The sequence below is a fragment of the Borostomias antarcticus genome (assembly GCF_949987555.1).
Source record: "Borostomias antarcticus genome assembly, chromosome: 12".
NCBI lineage: Eukaryota > Metazoa > Chordata > Actinopteri > Stomiiformes > Stomiidae > Borostomias > Borostomias antarcticus.
In genome coordinates, this window is record NC_140245.1 from 3,098,290 (window position 1) to 3,117,918 (window position 19,629).

Genomic DNA, 19,629 nt, shown 5'->3' on the forward strand with positions numbered 1-19,629 from the left:
CCAACTGTGAGGCAAATCAAATGCATCTCAATTACTTTCAAATACACTGATTTGTGATTAACCCAGGGCTGCTGCGGTAAGTAAAAACCTTTCTCCCTGAGGTGTTCATCTCCTCCCTGTGTGTGTGTGTGTGTGTGTGTGTGTGTGTGTGTGTGATAGAGTCTGAATCTGTGTGTGTACGTGTGTGTTCGTTCATGTGTGTGTGTGTGTGTGTGTGTGTGTGTGTGTGTGTGTGTGTGTATTTTCAGCGTGTCATGGTCAAGGTCTTCTCTCCCAGGTGTTCACCTCCTCCCCCCCACTATAGCGAGGATGTAGATGAAGATCATAACAATGTCCAGATAGATGATGAGGGCAGCGAACACGTACTCCTCCGGACTCAAGGCCAGGTCCCGGCCAATCACCAGCTGGGTGTCCACCACCAGGAACTGGGAGAGGGAAGGAAAAGAGCATGTAGATCAGTGTTTCTCCACCAGGGGTCCGTGGGAAAGTGTAAAAAAAAAAAAAAGAAGGTATTTTTGTTAAATTTATCAAAATTTTTTAAATCATATTGTATAAGCCCATCATATTTAACAAAAATTCTCATTCTCCCTCTGACTGATAGTATGTTGAACTTGTGTTTATGCAACATGTTATGCTGATGCCCGGAGATTCTAAGTGTTAAAAAGGAGTTTTCACACGTTGCGGTAGATGTTGTCATAGTTAGGCAAGGGTAGGCCTTGGCCTGGAGTTCACAGCTCAGCTCCACTTCCCACTGAAACCACACGTGTGGTAACTGCTACATTGGCGTAACTTCCATTTTCCATACGGCCGTCAAACAAAAAACACCCCATTCTTTCTTAATGTCTTCATTTAGGAATCGAAAGTTAGTATTTTATAATTTAACAGAAAAATACCATGACTAATAGTAAATACACAAATAAATAAATAAATAAATAATGCTATAATTTAAACTATGGGCGCCAGTGGATGTTGCAGTAGCACTTTTGGGGAGGGCCAGGCCTCCAGGAACGTACTGTACAATCATAAAGATTAAAACAAAAAAGGCTTGAAATATTTCACTTTGTGTAATAGATCTAGAATACATGGAAATTTCACTTTTTAAATTAAGTTATGGAAAATAATGAACTTTTTCACATTCACATTTTTTGGGATGCCCCTGTAAAATAATACTTATAACAATTAATTTATTAATCACCAATAATAATTTTACAAATAATAACACTAGACTTGAGTGAGGTGTGCTACTGTACCAGTGCAAATATCAGGGCTCCCAGGGAACCGTAGACAATCTGAAGAACACGGCTGTAGTAGAACGTGCAGAAGATGCCGAACATGATCAGGTCCACCAACAGCACCAACAGAATACCGTAACACAGAGAGACCTTCACGCGGGTCTGAAACCACCCAGAAACAGGAGAGAACGGGATTTACTATCTTATACTGTACAGTACAGTAGGCCTACACTTGAGCTGACCTGATATGCAACAATTTAAGACATATTGCAATGCAAAGGTTTGATCTGATAGATTAAACGGGTGCATAGGCAGGTATTGTAATAGGAATTGCCAAGGAGAGTGTTATTGAAGTCTACAAACTACGACATTCAATTGAGTGCACTTTTTTCGGAAGGATTCCTATAAGATGACATTGGGATTGAGAAACCAAGAGTCAGATCTGGGATAGAGGGCTGTGATAGAGGGGTAGAGAGTTGTGATAGAGGGGTAGAGAGTTGTGATAGAGGGGTAGAGGGATGTGATAGAGGGGTAGAGAGTTGTGATAGAGGGGTAGAGAGTTGTGATAGAGGGGTAGAGAGTTGTGATAGAAGGGTAGAGAGTTGTGATAGAGGGGTAGAGAGTTGTGATAGAGGTGTAGAGGGATGTGATAGAGGGGTAGAGAGTTGTGATAGAGGGGTAGAGAGTTGTGATAGAGGGGTAGAGAGTTGTGATAGAAGGGTAGAGAGTTGTGATAGAGGTGTAGAGGGATGTGATAGAGGGGTAGAGAGTTGTGATAGAAGGGTAGAGGGATGTGATAGAGGGGTAGAGAGTTGTGATAGAGGGGTAGAGAGTTGTGATAGAGGGGTAGAGAGTTGTGATAGAGGGGTAGAGAGTTGTGATAGAGAGGTAGAGGGCTGTGATAGAAGGGTAGAGAGTTGTGATAGAGAGGTAGAGGGATGTGATAGAGGGGTATAGAGTTGTGATAGAAGGGTAGAGGGATGTGATAGAGGGGTAGAGAGTTGTGATAGAAGGGTAGAGGGATGTGATAGAGGGGTAGAGAGTTGTGATAGAAGGGTAGAGGGATGTGATAGAGGGGTAGAGAGTTGTGATAGAGGGGTAGAGAGTTGTGATAGAGGGGTAGAGAGTTGTGATAGAGGGGTAGAGAGTTGTGATAGAGGGGTAGAGAGTTGTGATAGAGGGGTAGAGAGTTGTGATAGAGGTGTAGAGGGATGTGATAGAGGGGTAGAGAGTTGTGATAGAGGTGTAGAGGGATGTGATAGAGGGATGTGATAGAGGGGTGATAGAGGGGAGACAGAGAGGGGTAGGGGACGTGTCAGTCGGACCTGGGAGGTGTAGACAATGATAGTGAAGGAGATGACCAGCGTGGAGCCCATGGCGATGACCACAGCCGTGGTGTCATGGAAGGAGGCAATGGTGCCCACCATATATGACATGCTGAGAGTGACCACTGTCTGTAGACACGCAAACACACATTCACACCACACACACACACACACATTCACACCACACATACACATACACACACATTCACATCCCACACACACACACACACACACATTCACACCACACACACACATACACACACATTCACACCCCACACACACACACACACACATTGACACCACACACACACATACACACATTCACACCACACACACACACATTCATACACGCACGCGCACACACACACACACACACACACACACGCACACATATACACACCACGCACGCACACACACACACACTATTAGACTATTTGAATATCACATATCACTTTTTTCAAAAGATGAAATTTCAAATACTAGTAATACTTTTTCAGAATGGTTGTAATAAAATGTACCTCTAGTGGATGTTAGAGTAGGTGCATTAATTCCTGAATAACTCCTCTGCGTCATGCCTAACAACGCCCCCCAGCTGTTCTAAAATCACTGTAAACCACGGCCTCTCATGGTTTATTGCTTATATATGTATGTGTGTGTGTATGTGTGTGTGTGTGTATATATATATATATATATAGAAAATTTGAATATTGTGGAAAGTTTATTTATTTTCCATATTTCAAAAAGTGAAACTTTCATATATTATAGATTCCTTACACATGAAGTGAAATATTTCAAGGCTGATTGCCTCCATGCCATGCTCCACGTTGATGCAGTAATTTGCGCAAAAGGAGCTCCAACCAAGTATTGAGTGTATCAATCAATCAATCAAAGCTTTATTTGTATAGCGCATTTCATACCCAGAGGCAACACAATGCGCTTTACAGAGAACAAGGGAGGTGGGCATACGACCCACTCTCTACATATTCCAGAGTGTATAAATGAACATACTGAACATACTGTACAATCATAATCATACAGATTAAAACAAAAAAGGCTTGAAATATTTCACTTTGTGTAATGGATCTAGAATACACGAAAGTGTCCCTGTTTGAATTAAATTATGGAAAATTATGAACTTTCCACAATATTGTAATTTTCTGAGATGCACCTGTAAATACAGTGTGTGTAAGCCTATATAGTGCAGTGTGACCCACCAGTGACACGAGGTTCCAGGGATGCTTGCGGCTTTGGGACCTGCAGCAGAAAAGAGACAGCGCCACCACCAGGAAGATGATGTAGGAGGTGACGTAGATCCAGATGTTCCTCTGCACCACGCGCCTCACGACGCTGGAGAACGTGAAGACACACACCACGCTGAAGGTCACCAGCAGCTGAAGCAGCACGATGCTGAACACCTGACAGGCAGCAGGGAGAACACGGTCGCTTCAGCACCACGCAGAACTCCCAGGGTGCATCGGTAGGCTAAATACAGACGTGGGTAAACTCGCTTGAGTACAGAGTTTACCCACCTTGTTTCCCCTCATTGATTAATACAGTTGATCCGGAAATAGGTGATTAAACTCTCAGCCTCATTTTAAAGAGGTAGATAAACTGAGATTATTTGGGTTTAGGCTACCCTCCACTACACGCCCAACACCCGGGCACGTTAGAGCTGACTTGAATTTGCTGACTTGAATCAACTTCACTTAACTTTACATGTTTGTTCTAGCCTCATGAGACCATCCTGATCTCGTTAGCTCACATATGGTTTCACTCGACAGACCAGTCTGGCAAAGCTCCATAGAGAATTGTTTGGGCCCTGTCAAAAATGACTGGGGCAATCAGCGTTGCTGGGCAGGATTGGGTGTGACGACAGTAGCGGTTGAAATTAGCGTGTGATAGACAAATAGTTCATCCAATCACGCGCCAAGAATTTTTTGGGGGAAAGTGACAGTTTCCAACTGAGCTTTCCCAGATGGTTGTGTGAAACAAATCAACTGGCGTGTCAGGTTTTCAGGACAAAGACCAAAACCGTTAGATCCATTAGGTATGACATGATGAACAGAAGTGCCCACCTTCCTGATGAAGGCCCTCCTCACGGTGCTGTCGTCAAATTCAGAGAAAGAGGAAGCCTGGACAGGGGCTGAGTCTGGTGGTGCAGAAAACGGTAAATGTAGCATTACACAAAAGCAAAACCACAATGGTCAGTCAGTCCTCTCTGTTAAAGGAGCAAAACTGTGGAGGTGTCTACCAACCGAATTGAAAATGCAGTTTAACACAGTTTAAATGTTTCTAATAGAGGTATTAAATCATGGCTAAAAGAGAAACAACGTTGTTGTCACACCTGCACACTTTTATTTGGGTATCTGTGTATTTTAATTGTATATATTTGCATATGTATTTTAATGCATGTATTTGCATCTGTTTTTGCGGTGGATGTACTGTATTTATTTTAAAAGCCTCGTAGACAGGGGTTGTAAGTGCATATAGTCTTAGAGCATAAATGTATGTTACAATTCTAATGCTAAACCTAACTAATTAACTAGCTAGCTAACTAATTAGCTGGCTAACTAACTAACTAGCTAGCTAGCTAACTAACTAACTAACTAAGATTCATACAGGTATCTAAACGAATTACTAATAGGCCAATCCCATAGATAACTACCTGGATCTCCACCATTGGGAGGCTGGGGCGGGTATCCCACCGTAGGGTCTATGTGGGGCCCTGCTTCAGGGGGAAGGTAGACAGGAGGCATGTATGCTGGAGGTGGGTACATCTGGGCCTCGCCGTATGTGTAGAGGGGTGGTGGTTGGTCGTTGGAGTTCATGGGATATGGAGTCTCCATGGGTGTGGAGTAAACCCCCCCGCAGACCGCCTCCGTGGCGTAACACTCTGACTCTGACATTCTGGAGCGAAGTATAAGTAGAGGAGGTAAGGGACAAAAAATAGGTGTTTACTGAAAGTCATGGCACAAATGTGTGCTTTGGTGTGGAAGTACCGTAGGGTCAATAAATGTATCAAAAGAGACAAGTCAGATCACCCTTTGTATCTGAGATATACACATTTTCTTTCAAAATGGCTGCCAACAATACACTAACACCCATATATTTGCTTCTGTTATAGCTATAATGACAAAGTTGGTGTGTAACTGTACATTATTAAGGCCAAGCAATCCAACTAAACAGGTATCAAGTCTAAAAATTCAACATTTCTCTCCATGCCATGATGATAGGTAGTACATTTAGCAAATTTGTCATCAATGTTTTTATTTTCCATATCTTTCCTGTAAAAAAATATTTTTCTTTAAGCAATGCAACTTGTACACCTTATTTTACATAACATGTCCTTTGGCAAGAGATTTTGACCAATCTGGATAGCCAATACAAATTATTTGCTGCGGTAACATATTCAAGCACCAAGGGGTGTAACAGCAGACAGATTGAAGAGTTGAAGATCTGGTGAGAGAAATGTTGGATCAAAGTTAAAAGTTTGAGGTTTGTATTACTTTTTCATTGATCACAAAAGCTCTTTTAACATTTGATAACTAATAACTAGCTAGCTAATAACTTGTTTTTCGATTGTAGCATGTTGTTAACTGAATGAGCAGTAACGTTAGCTAACGTTAGCTAGCAACATTACTGTATGTACAGTGAGGCAAGGCAAGTTTATTTGTATAGCACATTTCAGCAACAAGGCATTTCAAAGTGCTTTACATGAGACATTAAAAGCATCAAGACAAAGTGCAACACATAAAAGGTCATATAAAACGAAATGCAAAAAAACCTTCTCTCTCTCCACTCACTTACATACAATGTCCTTCTGTATAGTTGCTTGCTGGCTTTTCACCAGTGCCTCAAACTTTTCTTTCTTTCTTTCTGAGCAAGGGACCACATCAGCTGTCAATGGCCTACTGTTGTGTCACTAGGCACACCTTGCACCAAAAATCCAACTTCTCCGTATCCAACACACATTTCCCTCTTTATCTTCCTCCCTCAAGTCGTTCTACTAACATTCTCTTGTACTTTGCAGAACATTTAAAACAAACAAACAAACAGTAGCTAGCTACCTAGCTTTAATATAGCTAGCCTAGGGTTGTTTTATACTTTTTTGAAATCATGTTAACTATTCATCTACTGTCTACTTGCCTACAATTAATCTTATCTATAATGTTGAAGTAAGTTTATTTATTATTTCAGTCAGCGTCTGAGTCTTTCAAATTGACTTGTTTACATGGAGTAAGTAGGCCTACAGTAAATGGAATCACCAAAAAGAGGTATCAGGACACCTCTAGTTATTATTGCTTTTTACTTTAGTGAACGTATGTTAACTATGATCTGATCCATCCAAAGTGTAAGTAGTACATTTCTTATTTCAGAGTAGTCCCTCCCTAGATGTTGCCATCGTGGAAAGTTGTGACTGGAGTTTATGCTTCATATGTCAGTCCAGCCAACAGGAAAGCAATGAAAAAGCTGTAGATCCCTCCTCATCTGTTAAACTCAGAAACAAGCCTGAAAGACTTCATGCATGTTACAATGGAGTTATAGATAACATCCAGGAGCTGAAGGAATTAGATGATTTGACAGATTTTGTTGCAGGGGATTACATTAGTGGTGGTGGCAATGGAGATGGTAGAACTACTCAGGATGCAGTAAGATTGGATATAGTAGGGGCTTTCTAAATCATTTATCATGTGTCTACTCTTTTTAGAGTGGACATGTGTTGGGGAATACCCTGATCAAAGACGCTGCACCAGTCCCACCCTCTCTATGGGGATGGCAGCAGGGATCACCCGACTCTGCACCAACTCCAGTCTACATGTCTACGCCCATAATTTCAGGGGAAATTATGTCCGAACTGGCAAGACAGAATGTAGGGCACCTTGTAAATGTATTGTAGGAGGCTGCCATGCATGTGTCTCTGTGGCTGTCATAGGTCATGCCCCCACACTAGGTCTGTCAGCTGAGCCTATTAACATTGCCTAGTATGTCTTACTGTTGACCGGAAACATTTGTCTTACTAACAATACTTGTCATTGTGTCCCTGAATTTGCTAAACACTACTCAATACATTTGCATCCAGAATACTTATCATACTGCACATTCAGTTGTTATTTCAGCGAGTGTACCTTTAAAATTGTGCTTTAAAAAAAAATTAAAATGTGCATAATTTGCCTATAAAGTCTTGGTATGGATAAAGCAATAGATTTTTTTGCCTTAGACCCTGTTTAGTTGGATTCCTTGACCATAATAATGTACAGTTACACACCAACTTTGTCATTATAGCTATAACAGAAGCAAATATATGGGCTTTAGTGTATTGTCGGTGGCCATTTTGAAAAAATGTGTATATCTCAGATAGGGTAATCTGACTTGTCTCTTTGGATACATTTATTCCTATGGCCCTAAGGTACTTCCACACCAAAGCACACATTTGTGTCATGACTTGCAGTAAAATGTCCTTTAACCTCCCTACTAGAAGTGAGACTGATCATATAGCCTTTAGGTTATTCCACAATTCAGACCAGATTTGAAACCACTACAATTATCAAGGATGATAGCATCAAGCTGTAGGGATGCAAAATATATCGGCAATCATATCGGCATCGGCCAAAGTTAGTTATTTTTTAATATATCGGTATTGGTCCGATGTGCAAAACAGGGCAGATGTGAACAACATATAATTATTTCTGTCTAGCTGCTGTCGTGTGTGGTGTTTTTGAGGGGAAACAATGTGGTAAATCTATGATTTATCAGCTTTTCCAAATGTTTTGGAAATACAGTGTTTACATGTGTTTTTCAGTATGTATAACATTTGATTATCATAGAAACTTGTTTTTATACAGAATATATCGACATCGGTAAATATCGGTTATCGGCCATAACAGCAATGTTAATATCTGTTCTCAGTATCGGCCAAAGTTTTCATATTGGTGCATCCCTATGAAGCTGTACCTGTATTTAGAATGATGTTTAGAGAGGACATAATGAAGAGTTGGGTCAATGACATGGTGTGGTAAGACAAGTGTTGCAGACATGCTGCAACAGGTGAATTTACAAACACAAAGGCACTTCCTACATATACTTTGATTTAGTGAATCAGGAGTGAAGTTGTTTCTTTGTTACATTTTTTCATTGGTTTAGCTAGGTTTCATATACCGTTATTAATACAGTATATAACTTTAAGTACAAAATAAGACCACATTTTCACACCGGCTCAGATCCTCATTCATTCACCTAATACTGTATGAATGTAGCCAAAGATATTAGACATCCTCACAATGATGGACCCTTCAAGAAAATTGAAGATAAGGACTTACCTTTTTATATAGGATTTGCCTGGTTGGCTCAAAAACCTTCCAGCCCTAAGACTGAGCTACAGACTTGAAGGATGTGAGCACTTTGAAATGTTTGAGCTAATTTCCTGATTCGTTTTTTCTCTGCGCAAGAGGAAGAAGAAGAGGCTAGCAGGAGCCAACGGGTTTCCACCTCGTCTCTTTCCACCTCTGAGAATGGGAAAGCCCAGCATTTTGTCACTCTCACCATCTTGCCACACTCAAGGTGGCGACTTTACATACAACAAGTGCAAAGTTCCTGTGTACCATATCTGTATTTAGTTGTTTATGTATTCATTTATTTATTTATTCATTTATTTGTTCATTTATTTATTTGTTTATTTTTCTTATAGTAAAATATTTCATATTTTCTTTCTTTCTTTCTTTCTTTCTTTCTTTCTTTCTTTCTTTCTTTCTTTCTTTCTTTCTTTCTTTCTTTCTTTCTTTCTTTCTTTCTTTCTTTCTTTCTTTCTTTCTTTCTTTCTTTCTTCCTGCCTTTTGGTGACATGACCTATTTAAAAGTGTGGCATGACCTATTTAAAAGTGTGGTGTGTGATATGTCATTTCCTGTTAAGACTTAGGAAAAAAGAAAGTTTCAGTTGCAACTGACAATAGCAGCTCCATGCTAGCCAGCTTGACATCGCCACAGCTGCCCACTTGCAATGATATAGTTGCATCCCCCATTGCATTATGCCCATCTATCTATCTATCTATCTATCTATCTATCTATCTATCTATCTATCTATCTATCTATCTATCTATCTATCTATCTATCTATCTATCTATCTATCTATCTATCTATCTATCTATCTATCTATCTATCTATCTATCCTATCAGTCGTTAAATCCATGAGAAATGGACTGGCATGGTGTAAGGGAGAGATTGTGACTCATCATAACACCTTGGACCAGAGCTACAGAACCACAATTACAGGAAACACGATAGCTAGCTAGAGATATTGGGCCTCAAATCAATTTACAACTTGTTACGTTTATTCTCATGAATGTAGGCTAGAAAGCAACGTTTAAGGCAACACCGCATGGGTAAAGATAAACAGACAGACAGACAGACAGACAGACAGATAGATAGATAGATAGATAGATAGATAGATAGATAGATAGATAGATAGATAGATAGATAGATAGATAGATAGATAGATAGATAGATAGATAGATAGATAGATAGGGGCATAGTTAATCAAAATGTTTAGATACTTATATCTTTCCTATCTATCCATCCACCCACCCATCCATCCTGTTAAGGTTGTGTGGTGGAGGCCGGACCCAAATTGCAGCAAATCCTTTGCACAAAATATACCCATACGACTTGATACAAGTTCAGTGTGAATTCAATTTAAACTACAATACCAGTGACAACTGCTTCAAAGTTGTCACTACGCATGATCATAGCATGCTGATGGGGCTCCATGTCGTGCAGTAGGCACCCCTTTTATCTTTTTGGCCCTATCGTTCAGACAGCCTGAGTCCCCTGCTCTTCAAACCGCCTGAGTCCGCTGCTGGAGACGAGATCAGGATGGTCTCACAAGGCTAGCAGGATGGTCTCACAAGGCTATGGCTGCAATATCATTGCTGTGTGCATCTTACTTACTACCTCTTCCTCTCTCAAAGACACTCTAGCCTAGCTGAGAGGATTCTTTATGGAATTGTTAATTCTGTTCACAGCGTTTTCAAGCTGTTACAAGATACAGCTGAAAGAACCAGGCCAGGTCAAGCCTGGCTTATGTGCGTGGCTGGCTTGTTTCTGTTCAGGACTGGTAGGATGGAAGCTAGTCATGCCACTGAAATAGCTGTGAATTGAAATGTCATGAAATAATGTCTGAAAAATTAAGATATGTCATGTCGCCTGGACACATCAGTTCCAATGCTTCCAATGCTAATACTAAACAGACAGTGAGTGTGTGGTCTCTGAAATAATAAAGAAATATAATGTATAACTAACAGAAATACTTACACAAATAAACTAAATAGCCTAACTCAAATACTCATTGAATTGCTGAAACTGAACAAGGAACAGTCTATCTAAGCCTGTTGTTGCCCACTGAACAATGAAAACAGTCTATCTAAGCCTGTTGCTGCCCTCCTGTGGCCGAAAACGGTAAATGCGCTTGTGGTAGCCACATAGAACTGCGGGTTCTGGGACCACTGCCTCTTGTGGTAGCAACATAGAACTGCAGGTTCTGGGACCACTGCCTCTTGTGGTAGCAACATAGAACTGCAGGTCAACAACGGGACAAAGGGAGTGAGACTACTGGACATTTGCTATTCTAGCTGTGCGGCTGGCCAGCCACGCACAAAAATGGATAAAACATTTGTCACGCGTATGTAAAAAGTTCACTTCACTTGACTGATGCCTCCTTCTTTGTACTTTTGTGAACTAGAGGAGCCAGGCTTGAAATAAAGTGGCCTTCACTTCAAAAGTAACACAATACAAATATCAAACAATATTCCAGACAAACCATTGTAATGGGATTTTAATAATCAAACTCATGTATTCTATGAGGTAATGTCTGATCAGTATTTAGAATGCGCCAGATCGATGATGTGAAACCGAGCATAACCCTTGTACTTAGATGACAGCTAGCTGACTTATGACCCCAGGGCCTGGGAAGACTGGTACCCACTTCCTCTTGTGGCTTGAGTGGGGAAATAGCTCATGCTATGCCCAGACAGCACTCTCTGTATCACTTGTAACCATATTGACCTTTTGAGTCAGATGGGCAGTCAGACCAACCGAGAAGCCTGTATAAAATATAAACTAACATGAATCTTGTTTCTGGGCTCTCACTCTGAGAGAGGGGATCCTTCTCTAGGAAGGTTGTACCAGTACCTGGCTTTAATAAACTTTCTTATTACTTTCTGAACGTTGGCATTCAATATTTTCCAAAGAACACCTTGCTTTAACGAATTCCCACCACACCATCACACAGTAGATCACGGTCTGAATACTCGGAGTGGTGAAGAGGAACACACGTTTCTGTCCACAGTCTCCTGCCTGTCCCACTGTCCGTAGTCCTCAATCCCATGACGACACGTGCAGCCGAAGAACTCTGCTTCATCATGGCCGCCGGGGCCTCACTCGACCTCCCCCTGTTGTGGAGCTCGTTGAGACACGGCGCCTGCCTCTTCTGGTGGCTGTGCAGCAGGAGGTGATAGTTGTTCCTCAGCTCCACACAGCCACAGGCCAGCAGGTTCGGGACGGACACCATCATATTGACTTGTAGACTTTCAGACACTTTTTGACACAACCGCTTGTTTATAGAGGATCGAAATAGATGTCCTTATCTTCATTTGACTTTGAATAAATCCTCATTTCAATCCAAATGCTTCACAAACCGTGGAGGGTTGGGGGGACCATTCTAATGTAAAAGCTGTTGATTTGAGACACACACTAACTTCCCATAGGTCCAGGGAATCCTTAGCTCTTTCCAGGTTCTTCTCAAGGATCGGAAGTCATGGGCAAAATACTGTCACACAAAACAGAAAAATATTTTGGAATCAGAGATTACTTTTCACACTGAGGAGGAAGACTTATGTCTGTGTTATCTTGTGAAATTCAAAAATAGGCCTACTTTTCAGATTCCTGGGTGCAATGAAACAATGTATCTTCTGTTAACTATGTCTTCTACTATCATATTAATGTTAGTAGTTTGTTAGGATTAGTATAACTGGGAGGACTGCAGGTCTTTGATTACACATCCAACTTGTGTTTTCTGCAACTTGATGAGGAGGTCAGAGTGAAACCTTGGCAGGTATCGGCCTAATCAAGGTGTCTGAATGCAGAGGTGCGACCCTGATCCCCCTTCATCTGATGACTGATTCCCTGATCCAGGATCAAGACAAGACATCAAAGACAGACTGTTACGTAGTAGATTAATGGGTTTAACACCCCTATGACAAGATGATCAACACTAGCACTTTCTGCTCTAGCACATTCGGAAATTCAACTTTTGAGGTGAGATTTGGTTTCAATTGGAAAATAGAAAGTAAGAACAGAGAGAGAGAGAGAGAGAGAGAGGGAGAGAGAGGGCCTGGGATCTCAGAGGTTTGAGCCGTGCTGAGAGAGAGACCATTTGGTGCCATGTTGAATAAACACAAAGGTGCTGGCATCCCACCAGGCTGGCTCAGACCCCATGCTGCTGCTGTTTATGTGCTCAGGACAGGTTCTGTTTTAAGTCCTGGTGCTAAACACCTCCCCCCCCTGAGAAAAAAGATGATTAATGCCTTTGAATTAGCTCGACTTAATGGCTCAAGCCTACTTAAGCCCTTCATTAGGGAGAGGTTGAGCCCGGTCAACACACACACTCCCAAACCCACTGCAGAAGCAAGCCAGCCGGGATGAAGACAGAATACTTTGGAGATAGCCTTTGAAGTGGCCCCCGCCGAAGGACACAGGCATTCAGCGAGTGTGGAAATTTGATTAGCTCTCCTTTTTTAAGCCCACGTTTGGGGGCCCAAAGAACAATCCCATATAAATATCAGAGGAGGAGAGAGAGCCAGAGGGACACTGTGTCAGCTGCTCTCCTACTGTCAGGACTATCACCATGGACCTACTGCGGCCTCACCTGCTTCTGCTGCTGTGTGTGCTCCACCAGACCTGTAAGTACTGGGTTTTATCTGGCTATGCCATCTCTGTGATGTGTACAGTCTGTGCCGCTTGTTGACTGACTAGCTTGACTTCAATCAAGTCTTACTTTTGACTTCAAGGCAAGGCAAGGCAAGTTTATTTGTATAGCACATTTCAGCAACAAGGCAATTCAAAGTGCTTTACATGAGACATTAAAAGCATCAAGACAAAGTGCAACCCATAAAAGGTCATATAAAACGAAATGCTAAAAAAAATCAAACAAGTCTTACGTTTGACTTCAATCAAGTCTTACTTTAAACTTCAATCAAGTCTTACTTTTGACTTCAATCAAGTCTTACTTTTTGACTTTAAAAAAGTCCTGAGAATACTTCTGACATCAGTTGGAGAGTGATAGAGGGGTTCTTGGAACAGTGCTGAGACCTGTGCTTTGTGATTGTGTAATAATTGCTTATAAGTGCTGTTTTCTTTAGTGGTTCTATATTAGAGATTAGGCAGTTGGTCTGCATTGGTGGTGTGTTTTTTGTAAAAGATTAAAGGATTGGCTGTGCATGCACACATTTGCTCTCCTCTCAATTGTAAATGCCAGTGACTTTATTTTGGCAATTGATGAAAAAAATCAAGATTGTTTTTGATGTTCAATTACATATATATATATATATGTTTCTCTAATCTAATTTCAGTGAAAAAGTACTAATTTTCAAGAATATCAAGCCAAGCATGTGGAAATTATAGGCTAATCTCTGTGTATACGGCCATGACTATAGGTCTTAATGGTGTGTGTGTGTGTGTGTGTGTGTGTGATACTTTTGTCTCCCAGTGGCAGCAGTGCTGAAGAAACAAGCAGAGCACAGAAACTTGTTCACACAGAGAGCATGCTGCAAACGACAGAGCCATTTTGTTTATGTTGGGCAAGGTAAATTATCAATAATGCATTGAAGAGCTATTCATACATGTTATTATATATGTATACCTATACATTTCATTGATAATATATACATTAGAGTAGGTAAAGGTTACATGCAACGTATTGTCTCCAAGTCATCCATGTGCCTTTAAACATTCCATCATTTCTAATAGTTATATTCTATCTCTCCCCCTCAGATATATCTGGAAGTCCTGTTAGTGTAGACGTGGGAATATGCAGGACTCATTGCGGGGCTTCCTCGAGGGCCGCGCACGAGTCAGGACTGCAGGGATACTCCAAACATTCCTCCATGCTGGAATACCTCAGGAGCAAGAAGGTGGGTGGTGGGATACGAACTGTTCACCAGTCCACCACAAGAGGGCGCTCCAGCTTGATTAAATAATTTAAACGTGAACAATCAGAGGGCTAATGATGATGATAATAATAATAATAATAATAATAACAACAATTATATTATATTATTATATATTACTATTATTATTATTATTATTATTCATATTTATGTTTATATATATTTATATTTAAATATAGGCCTATATTGAAATTCGGAAACATGCATGCATGCAATTCAGATTCAGAAACATGCATGGACATGTCGTAGCCTACTTGACGCCCTTATTTTCCTTATAAAAGGTGATGGTGCGTCTACCTGCGACTCCAGACAGCCAGGAGAGTTTGGGTCACATCCCGTCCTGCGGAGGGAACCAAGTTTGTGAGCCGACCGGGGTGAGAGTGGAGCGGGTGTTGCTGTTCGAGGGTCTGCGGGAGGTGGAGGTGATCGAGGACTGCTACTGTGAAACCAAACTCACCCAATGTGTTCGAGTCCCCGCGCTCAAGACCTACTTCTTCGAAACGCCGTACGAGACGGTCATTGACGTAGGAGGATGCTCGGGCTCAAAGGGCTCCCCAGGTATGCAAGGAAACGGTTAAAACAACTTTAAAATGTACTATGATCTAACTATCTTTTCGTGGATGGTTATTCGACTTTAGAGGCCAACAACTATCTAAGCCACTATTAGAGACCTCAGCAATTTTGTTTGTGATAAAGGCCTCAGGCTACAAACTATCATTGTCAACACGTGTAGGTTCACCGGCTGACGAACAGTATTCTACAGTCATTGAAATAGGCTACAGCAGCCTATTGGCCTAAATGCCATGTGACTTATTTCTGCACAACCACTATTGCACTGCACACCCACTGTTGAACTTCTTAATACATGGATGTAAATAAATAAACAAATAAATAAATAAATTCCAGCTGGTCTCACAAAAGGCATATGCATCAGCTGTGCTCTTAATGAACTTTATAGGCCTACTGATGAACCAAAAGTCAGATATTGAGATGTTCACTTTGTCTGAATTTGCATGATTGCAGAATGTATGTTCTGCAACAAAATGTATCATATTGTGATTCGGTTATTCACTGCAACCATCCTTTTCCAGAGGGGTTCTCCTGTGTTCCCACCAAATTCAACTCTGCCCTCCTGGAGAACCCCAACAAAGCGGACCTCATCCAGACGGTGGAGGCCTGTGAGCTGAAGGAGAGCTGCTACCGGGTCCCGTATCTGGAGTACTACTACCAAACCACCGACGACGCCGACGGAGTCAGAGATGAGAGGCTGAAGGTAGGACCAAAGATTCATTTCCATTTTTAGTCATTCTTACCGTCAGACTTTACACCAGTTTCATGAAGACCATCTACCATCATACGCTATAGCTACCATCAGAGTCAAAGCTTGATGGTATTGGATTGATTTGATCTGTTTCACACCATCTATCCTTTAAACCAAGGAATAGAGGAAGTTAGTGATTTCAAACAGGGGTGTCAGACATTATGCTAGGTCCCTCTATTCATCAGACACATCTGTGTGGATGTTTGACCAAGCCTTCTAATCACTGTTGAGTGGCCGGTACCGCACATGCTGAGTGATGTCGCCTATGGCTGTGAAAAGCTTCAGGAGGTGTCCCATAGTCTGCTGCTCACTTGAGGCATTCATGCCAATACACAGAGAGAAAGGTCGGGGAGCCCTTTAAGTGTAACACCTTAGCAGGGAAATATACTGGTATTTCATTACAATACATTCCAGTCATTTAGCAGACCCTTTTATCCAAAGTGACTTAAAATAATTGCATTTAACGTAGGTATAGTGTAGTGCTACTCACCAGAACTCACAAATGCATCTCCTTTCTAAACCAGTGACTAAGAGCATAATCTAGTGCTAAAGGCAAAGTGCGAGAGTAGCAAAATATAATTTCCACAGCTGTATTGAGCTAGCCTACTGTAGGTGTTTCTCCAAAAAGTCCTATCAAATATAAGCCTAAATAATTTCCTCATTGTTATTTTGCTGCCATGTACAAATCAGAAAAGTGTATGACTTGTATGCAGTTCAACAGGTTTCACTTAGTTTGAATGTAAACTGCATAGGAATACCGTTTCTCTCAAACTTTAAGCAATTTTGTCAATTTTCAGAGAAAGAAACACATATTTTGCTAATTGTATTTTAAGGAAGGTCTGTTTTTATTTTTAAAACCGTCTGCCACCCCTGCCACAAAAGGTGCAAGGCGAGAAAAAAACCCAAATGGTCACTGCAGGTGTCAAATCAAAGCACTTAACATGCTAAGTAGAAGAGTAGCTGACCCCCTCTGCTGCCTCCCCAGGACCAGGCCAATATTTGCGTCCTGCGGTGAGCTCATTGTCTTGTCTCTGTGTTGTTAATTTTCCACAGGAAATTGATGTGGGCAGATGTTTGGGAGGCTGCACAACAGGAAGACGTTGCCTTCTCAGGTAAGCATGAGCACAGCTGCTGGGCCCTCCACCCCCCCTCCACCTCCACCCCCCCACCCCCACACAACCCTGCTGTTTACAACTGCTTGTCAGCTCTAACACCCAGGAACACCCATAAAGTTTGGCTCTCAGTTGAAACACTTTTTTTTTTTTATGCTGAATCCCAGACTCCTATTCCTCCAACCCCTAAAGGACAGTACACAGGGTTCACACTCAGAAAATCCATTTCATTTGTTTCATTCATTTTTCCAGTCCCTTAGGATTTAGTCACTCTAACCCTAACCCATTGAGATTAAAATCTCTTTTTCAAGAGCGACCTGGCCAAGTATGGCAGTAGTACAAACAGTTTCAAACACACTCACATTAAAAACAATAGATCGGCTCAAAAGTGTTATACAGGAAAAGTGCGGGGAAGCTATGTAATCCAATTTCAATTTAAACAAATTTCCCTCCCAGGAATTATTAAAGTTCATCTTATTTTAACAATTACAATTATCAAGAGTCCATTTCTATAGATTTCCATGATATATGTAATGCACATTGAGTATAACCTGTAAATCTTGTCAGTGCTTTTATGATTGAGTGGCAATGCTGAAATTACACACTGGTACCCAATATTAATATGGTTTCAAGGCAAAGGCCCTATGAAGTCTTATCAGGGGTGCAGACTTTATGTGACTCACCTTTATGTGAAAATAGCCGTTTTTAATCCAAAATAGGTCATTTGTTTGATCTGTGTATGTATGGGTTTGTATGATTGTCACCTTTTTCACCTGCGATGGGTTTTTACCTCTGCTTATGTTTTGAATGTGCTTTGCAGTGGAATTGAGACGGCTGCTCACATTCTAAAACTCTTGTGTTTACACCAGGAGCCCGTCGGATCCAGCAGTGTGCCAGCTATGGGCCGACAGACCCACCAGCTCCTGTGTTCCTCAAGGCTACGAAAGCCACATGTTCCGGAACCAGCATGGAGAGATCCGGACTGTTCTCTCCATCACCGCTTGTGTTTGCCAGCCCTGAGCTTCAGGCTGTCCACCAGACTACAAAGAGACTAGACTTTCAAACCCTTAACTGCTCAAGTCTTTGAAACTTTGGAATCTTCTTTGATGAACAGCAGCTGTGTGCTTTAACAACAACAGCTTATGCTGTAACATCAGTCTTTCAGTGTCACAATTTAAGAGATTCTTGTATTATATGTAATATATGTATAAAATAATTTTGTAAATAAAATTTATTCCAAGAACTGGTAACTTGCTCTCAGAAGTCATGTCAAATCATCACCACTGGTTTTGGTCTGCTTCTTTAAGCTGTGGCACAATGTACTGGCAAATTAAGTCACAACTCCATCCATATGAAAACCTATTTGACTTGGACCTACAGTACTGACAAAACGTGCACACATGAGCAGTGTCCATTATGTATAAAGGTCTTAATTCACGTTCCAAAAGACCAATAGTCTATTTGTAAGAACAGAAAGAAAGAGAAGCTATAAGAAATTATAGCCTTCCCATCTCCAAAATACAAGACTTCAAATGGATTGAATATATTCAAATAAGGTGTTGCATTATGGGCATATTCACAAATCTCTCTCAGAAGACACACGTGTGGAATAGCAGTTAATTGTTCCCGTCTTCATGTCTACTTGTGAAACAACAATTTGGCTTTTAGTGTGGGCTGCACGTGCGGGCCAGAATCTCTGATGACAATTTATGACTTGGGAGCAAAGTGTTATGTGGTAAAGCAGCGAGGTGATTCTTTTTAACTGCTTTTGATGTTGAATGTTGGGATGTTTGGGAGTAGCTTTCAACAATGCACTTACCACCCAAGTTGTGATGTGCCTTCTTCATCTTGGAGCACTCTGAATTTCTCTCAAATGGCTCAGCGCCGCGCGTAATGATCAAATGCATTAAATAGCACCGCTCTGTTATTGTAGGCAAATGTAGAAATAGGACTAGATTATTCTGGAGACATGATAATATGTGATTGTTTTCTATACGTTTACAGATTTTAGCTCAAATGTGGCTTGTGCGTAAAAGGCTAGGCCTTTATCTTAAAACCGCGCGTAATGATGAAAGGCACTCAGTGCTCGGCTTTTTCGCCCCTATATCCTCTGAAGGATGGACGAAAACCTTTATTTAGACAGGGAAGAACACACTAAGAGCAGGTCTCTTTATAGACAGTGTACGAACTTCGTACTACACGAAATGCAGTAGCAGAGTAGGCTATGAAGTGTATGGAAAATGACCTTACCAATGCTGAATAACGGTTTCTAACAACAAAAATAATACCATCTATAATTGTATCTATTTGCGTCTGTTTGACCAGGTGTAACAAGAGCCAGACTGAATTGGAAACGATGTGAAGCCAATCCCCCAAATAGGATAGCCGACATTCTCTCTCTGTTTATCGAAGTGATTGTCGTCC

General features: G+C 41.2%; 1 protein-coding gene across 1 annotated transcript; it reads right to left on the reverse strand.

Moving 5' to 3' along the window:
• Positions 1-281: 281 nt before the first annotated feature.
• Positions 282-5,463, reverse strand: LOC311316354 (protein lifeguard 1; the record flags this gene model as incomplete). Its single annotated transcript, XM_084447195.1, has 6 exons — positions 282-425; positions 1,251-1,394; positions 2,558-2,686; positions 3,772-3,972; positions 4,633-4,706; positions 5,223-5,463. 6 exons carry the CDS (start codon positions 5,461-5,463, stop codon positions 282-284), a joined length of 933 nt encoding a protein of 310 aa, XP_084303321.1.
• Positions 5,464-19,629: the final 14,166 nt, after the last annotated feature.